This window comes from Drosophila willistoni, chromosome 3R (assembly GCF_018902025.1).
Source record: "Drosophila willistoni isolate 14030-0811.24 chromosome 3R, UCI_dwil_1.1, whole genome shotgun sequence".
Classification (NCBI taxonomy): Eukaryota; Metazoa; Arthropoda; class Insecta; order Diptera; family Drosophilidae; genus Drosophila; species Drosophila willistoni.
In genome coordinates, this window is record NC_061086.1 from 33,259,665 (window position 1) to 33,265,853 (window position 6,189).

A 6,189-nucleotide genomic window follows, 5' to 3' on the forward strand; every position below is an offset into this window, starting at 1 on the left:
TGTAGACTACTATTGTTGGTATTCCCAAGTGAGGCATAAATCAAGTGCCCCGTAACATGTTAGAAGCCGACTTGCTATGCAAACCGGCTTTAATTCGGAATTTGCCTCTTGCCGATCCTTAGGTAAAACAGAAGAAAAAAGCAGTTGTTGGCACCCTTTCTTCGTTTAAAAGGTGATGCATCCCATTTCCAGTTCGAGTCCCAGTCCCAGTCCCGCATGTGCCATTGAGATTTATGTTTGTGACAGGCGATTGCCTTGGCGTGTGGTCTGGATCTCCGTCTCTCTCACTCAAAACATTCTTCTTATTTTGTTAAGTTTTTCCTTATTTTTAATTACATCTCAATGATATTGAACTTCGAGTGAAGTTGCTCAACAGGTGGGCCCTAAAGACACACACTCACATACTCACAATCTCATACTTATATCCATATTCACATTGACATTGAACATTTTCATCAGAAAATTGAATTTAAGCCTTGACATATCTCGAAATAATCATCTCTCCATCTCATTCATCTCTCTCATACCATATCGTATATCAATTTCAGAAGTTTTACCGTTAAATGAGGCCGACAAATGCCAAAAGAATTTCCCCCAACCGAACTCAAGTTATGCCCATAATATTAGGTAATAGCTGAAGTCCAGTCTCATCTTCTTCGAGACAAATAAAATGGAGTGGTCTGGAGTTTTCCTGGAAATCTTAAACTAATTAAATGTTCAAAATTGAATGGAGAGGGAAAAACTCGGTATAAATTATTTAAAAACCACAACGAACGTTTGCCTTTAGGCTCTGGCGCTAAGTTTCAAGTAAATATTTGCCATAAAAAGTTAAAATAAAAAATATTTTTTGACACCGAAATTTGTATTTCCTGCAAAACTTTTGAAACGATTGCAGAAAAATGGTTTTTATGTAGGCAATAAAAATAAAATAAATATATGTTTTGTGCAAATCGTTAAAAAACTTAATAATTCAAAAGAAATTTGATTATTTTTGTTCTATAAAAATTGTAAAAATGTTCAATATTGTTAGCTTTTGATTCAGTAAGTTATGATTTTAAATAATTCTCTTAACAGTAGAACGTGGCTTTGGAAAGCTTTTTTGACCTCGTGACAACTTATACTAACAATTGAAAAATATAGCATTTAATCCAATGTAATGCTTTGGAGGCACTATGATCAAAGATTTCGACTCTATAAACTGTGCACCAAATATGCTCAGATGATTTTAGGGTAGAACCTCTTCAATGGTTACTAATTGAAACAACTTTATTACTACCAAAAAAAGAGAAAAAAAAAGATGAAGGAAAATTAAAAAACAAAAAAAACCAACAAAAGTTTCGATCGTTTATAAATGATTTTTGGCCTGAAGATATTTACAACAAGACGCCAGGGCCTGGTCCAAATGTTACCCATTTGCGAAAGTGAATCGAAGGCGTCAACACAAAAGTTTTATGTGTGCAAATGGATCTTTGCAGTTGCTTTTGAATTGCATTTTTGTTTTTTACAACTTTCGCAAGAAATGCGAACCAAAAAGAGACAGAATAATGCTAAATAATTTACGAGCTCATAACTGGCAAGGAACTTTGAAATCAGACCTCTCAAAAGGCGTCTCAAAGACGCGGCCAAAGATTAAGACAACGCTCCAATGCCAATGCCAATGCCAAGATCGAAGAAAGGGCCGATACAATCCCTACACCTAGCGGACAAAACGAAAAGAAGTGTCAACTGATGTCCATGGTTCTTGGGTTTCCGAAATAGCGAAAAGCGGAAAATCAAGTGAAATCGATACGATATTTTTATTTATTTACTCAACAAACATTTCTATTGAATTGTGTTGGACGTGCGGTCCAAAAGGTTTACCCACAATGAATGGTTAACATTTGTTCTACCTAACCGGGAAAGAGAATAAAAAATATTTCGACATTTTTATAGATTGCTAGTTGCATTTTTGTCATATTTCTTCTGAGTCACTTGAGACTTTGGACTTATTCGATTCAAACGACAACGAATGACGCATTTTTCGTCCATATTCATTAGGCTTGCCCTCTGGCTAATAAAATTCAGAATAGAAACATATTTTTGGCTGTATTTCCCATGGTCTACGTGCATTAGGAAAGGTGGCAAAGTGACGTAAAGATCAGCCAACTAAACGTTAACAGGATTTTTAATTAGATTTTGGAAATATTTGTTTTTGGTCGTGTGTGCCTATGCACGTAGTTCGATCGATGAGTCAAAACAAATTGTTTGCGAATTTGGTGCTAATAATGATTTTTGCATTTTTGGCAAACAAATTAATAGCCGGAAGAGTTCAAAAAGGTATCGCCACATATGCCTCATGGGTACATTCTATGATTGTCAACAAGAGTCAGAGGATTCCCCGGCATGATAAGTAATTTCCATAGAAGATAACCACAAGTTGCATTGACGTACACCTCTGTTTTGGCTTAAGGAAGTTAGATGACTCTTTTAAGTGGAAAAGATAAAGATTACTATTTGTACTATTAATCAAAATGCGATAATTAGTGTAAAGCATTTTTAAACATTTTGGAACCGTTTCAGACATTCCAAAATTATAAAAATCGTCGTTTAAATTAATATTCGGAATAAATTAACAAACATTTCTACCTTTTAAAATTTTTGAGAAATAATAATAATTAAAAAATCAGGCTAAAATATTTTACACATTTATTGGTAATGTGTACAAAAATGTTGATTTGATATCAACAAGAGTTTATCTAGAATTATTTCTATTTGCCTGGCTTAGAAAATATATTTCAATCACTTAAAGTTTTTACGTTCTGTAGCTTTCTTGAGAAACTGGTCTTATTCTAAATTTAAAAAGAAAACAATTATTAAAACAAATTGGTTTGAGATCTATAAATGTAAGAATTCCAAACTATTTAAAATATATTAATGATTTTGGTTTTCTAAACACAAAGGCATTTAGGGTTGAGTTCCATTTTAGCTAGGCTAACTAGACTTTGTTTTGCTATTTTTATCTTTACTTAAGGCATTAAATACTAAAGTAAACACACAATTAGATAGAAAATATAGTTTTAGATTTACTTAACATTCTTCTCCATTTTGTATATGCATTCGCTTCGGTTTCGCCCCTTCTTCAAACAGATGTCCAAGTAAGAAGTTCAAGGTTTTATGTGTATTTATACTCCATTTGTTGACACCTTCAACAGTTGTTCCTTGATTTCAAGGTGTCTTACGGATTTAGTCGGCTCCCCTTCTTACAAATCCCTGCACTGAACATCCTCATGAATTGATCAACACTTCTTCGAGCCGAACCCAATTAAAATCAAGCCACAGCAAATTTATTAAATTGCCATCGATGGCTGCCAAATTAAAATGTCAACGGCGTGGCCCAAAAGACAGCCGCTGCAACTACACCAACCACTCCGATGAAAAAAAAGAGTGTCATAAACATGTTTGACATATTATTTCTTTTGATTCATAACGCCCATAAATTACAACTTTTGCCATTTGCTGGGCGTGGCACAAAGACTTGTTGCTGCTACCCAGAAGGCCCAGAAGAAGATGGCAAAAAATACACAAAAATCAAAGTCAATGTGCGGGATGCATAAATATTTTGGCATATACCGAATGATATTCATTTAGCTGTCGTCGTCGTCGCCGCCATCGCCATCGCCGTTGGAATGTCATCCCAAAACCCAAGTGAATCCAATCCAATCCAAAATCCAACCTCGTTGCATGTGTCGAACTCATAACTCTGTGGCCACTTGATGATGACATTCATGGGTCTGGGGAGGCGCCAGTCCAAGCTGAATCATGAATCATTTTGCTGCTTAGTGGTCCAAATGGGTCAGAAATCAAGATTCCCATTTAAATAGCAGAAAACTATGCATAATTATCTTGCTGAAGCACCTGTTCCAATCATAGAGTATGATTCTTAATGTCTTCTGACATTGCGCCAGTTCATAAATATCCTCTTCACATATGTAATATGTAAAAAAAAAAGATAAAGTGAATAAAATCGTTAGAGCTTGTGGTATAAAACGATCTAGATCTTAACTAGGAAAGAATGCATTTTGTACATTAACATTTGTGTAATTTCTTGTAAATTTATGATTAACTCACAAATCTATCGCATCACTATCTTATAGTCATTCCAGTTTTTAGCAACTGGTTCTCAATGGTGATTCCATTCATCACCTAGTCTCTTCTGTTGGTTTTTCTTTTTTGCACACTTTATGGCCAGTAAAACACCTTTTGGGCGTGAAGCGTCTACTAAATTTGAAATTAGGATTACGACTTCAAGGAGAAACATGTTTCTTCTTATTTTATGTGTCTGGCTGCTGGTTTATTGTATCTGAAGATAATAAAAGAAGAAAGAAATAGTGAAATAACAAAAAGTTTTTCTATTTTCTGCAGTAAACCTAGTTTCCTACATCAGAGAGTTATTGAAAAACGGCATGTGTGGCTTTCAAGAAGTTTTTTTGGCGCTAGCCAATAAACTACTGACAGAGACCTAAATTATGTATCATCATCGATAAGCAGATAGTCAATAATGGCATTATTCAAACTTTGCCTCAACAGATCAATATCAATCACATCCATGGCTGGCGAGGTGCTAGTATGAATTGGGCTGGAAACATTGTGAATCATGGACAATTCCGCTGTCTTAGATACCTAAGAAATAGTAAAAATTTAAAATAAAAGTAAAAGTTTCTTTATCTGTTTACACTTACCAACTGAAAATGCTGAAATATGCGTTTTAGAAAATTCTGCCGATTATCTATATTTTCTATTGCTTTTGTTGTTGCTGTTGTTGTTGTTGTTGTTGTTGTTGTATTGGAAGTGCTAAAAAATCTTTTCCAAAGGTTCAAGCATTGTCTTTGAAATGCCTGACGCATATTTTGGCCAAGACTTCGTTGCTGTAGATAGAGCAATCGCTCTTGACGTTGGGGTAAATAACCACTAACCGAAAGTACTGAAGTTGGTAGTGGCAAAAGGGCTATAGAACGATTATTGCCTATAGGCAACGAAATTGCAACTGTCGTAGGTCGTCGATCGTGTGTAGGAGCATAATCGGTAATAGCCTGAAATTCGGATAGCGAATGAAAAGATGTTGCTGATGTAGTCGTTTCACTTCTATAGCGACGAAAACAACGTGCTTTGGGCCTTCGAGAAGAGGAGTGCTCCTGGCCAGCTTTATGACGTCTAATACTAGCAAATCGACGATTTCTATAACGTAAACTTCTAATGGAAGTTGCATGTCTATAATTGGAATTATTAAATTATGTAAAATACAAATTAAAAATCCAATTTACTTTGCGTTATGAAAACATTTGCCTAATCTTTGATATACTTTCTCCATTACTTCGATTATTTCTGGCATAGTCATTTTACCTATGCGTAATAAACTGCGAATTTTGTGCCGAAAGTATACATAGAGATAGTCAAAGAATTAGAAAAAATTTTAAAATTTAGTTTTATTTTTTATGATTCTTGATGTCTTGATTTCTTATTAAATTTCTAGCGAAGCCTGCCACGACTCATCCCTAAAACTTTTCTGACAGATAAACAATAATTCGGGAAGGAAAGAAACAATATTATAAACACTTTTTTACAAACTTTGTAAGTCCAACTATAAATCATATAAATTTCCGTATATTAGCGAGAATATCTATGGACTTTTTGTTGTTTTATTTGTTTTTGATATTTTTGTCTAACTAAAAACTCAAGGCAAACATTGATCAGTCGTCACGAAGTGAGGGCGGGAGGTGGGTTGAGTTGAGTGTGTTTTAGTTTATAATTTATGGTCTGGCAATTCCTTAGTTTATTATTTTCTTAATTAGTATTCGCAATCTAAATCAAAATATTTACAAATCAATTATTATTATTGGCCCCGAGCCGCAATTCTCTTCCAGTATAATCGATCACCCAGTTGGCGACCAGATTGACAACGGCAACAAAATTTGCATATCGGATTATTAACCCGCTAATGTGGTAATGAGTCCATGTTTATTTCCTAACTCTAATGAAAATATTTAATGTATTTCATGAATTCCTTGGAAATAAACATAAATCAATTGTTAGATCTGAGCGATTCTTATTCAATTAGTAATGATTAGAAGAAAGTTATCTTTCATATCGAAAATGCTAAGTAAAGGATAATTAAAGACTTGTAAAAATGGAAACTAGAGATGAATGTATTGG

At 34.3% G+C, this 6,189-nt stretch overlaps 1 protein-coding gene across 3 annotated transcripts; it reads right to left on the reverse strand.

Annotated features, from left to right (window-relative positions):
* Nucleotides 1-3,037: 3,037 nt before the first annotated feature.
* On the reverse strand, nucleotides 3,038-5,628 carry LOC111519358. Of its 3 annotated transcripts, none has more exons than XR_002724336.2 (5): nucleotides 5,301-5,628; nucleotides 4,719-5,247; nucleotides 4,407-4,659; nucleotides 4,108-4,339; nucleotides 3,038-3,958 (listed from the first exon to the last, which is right to left on the reverse strand). XR_002724336.2 is itself a non-coding variant. In XM_047009294.1 (3 exons), the coding sequence occupies exons 1-3, from the start codon at nucleotides 5,372-5,374 to the stop codon at nucleotides 4,504-4,506; spliced, it is 759 nt and encodes a 252-aa protein (XP_046865250.1). In that variant the 5' UTR covers nucleotides 5,375-5,620; the 3' UTR covers nucleotides 4,419-4,503. The 3 variants fall into 3 exon arrangements, 1 of the variants encoding a protein (XP_046865250.1); XR_002724335.2 differs by having other exon boundaries at nucleotides 4,419-4,659; nucleotides 5,301-5,624; XM_047009294.1 differs by lacking the exons at nucleotides 3,038-3,958; nucleotides 4,108-4,339 and having other exon boundaries at nucleotides 4,419-4,659; nucleotides 5,301-5,620.
* Between the last annotated feature and the right edge of the window lie 561 nt (nucleotides 5,629-6,189).

Bases quoted from the DNA above. Each gene is read 5' to 3' on its own strand.
- LOC111519358 (XM_047009294.1), bottom strand. From the start codon at position 5,374: ATGACTATGCCAGAAATAATCGAAGTAATGGAGAAAGTATATCAAAGA. The intron at 5,248-5,300 runs GTAAATTGGATT...TTCCAATTATAG, and splicing joins AAATGTTTTCATAACGCAAA to ACATGCAACTTCCATTAGAA. The intron at 4,660-4,718 runs GTAAGTGTAAAC...ACTATTTCTTAG, and splicing joins TATTTCAGCATTTTCAGTTG to GTATCTAAGACAGCGGAATT.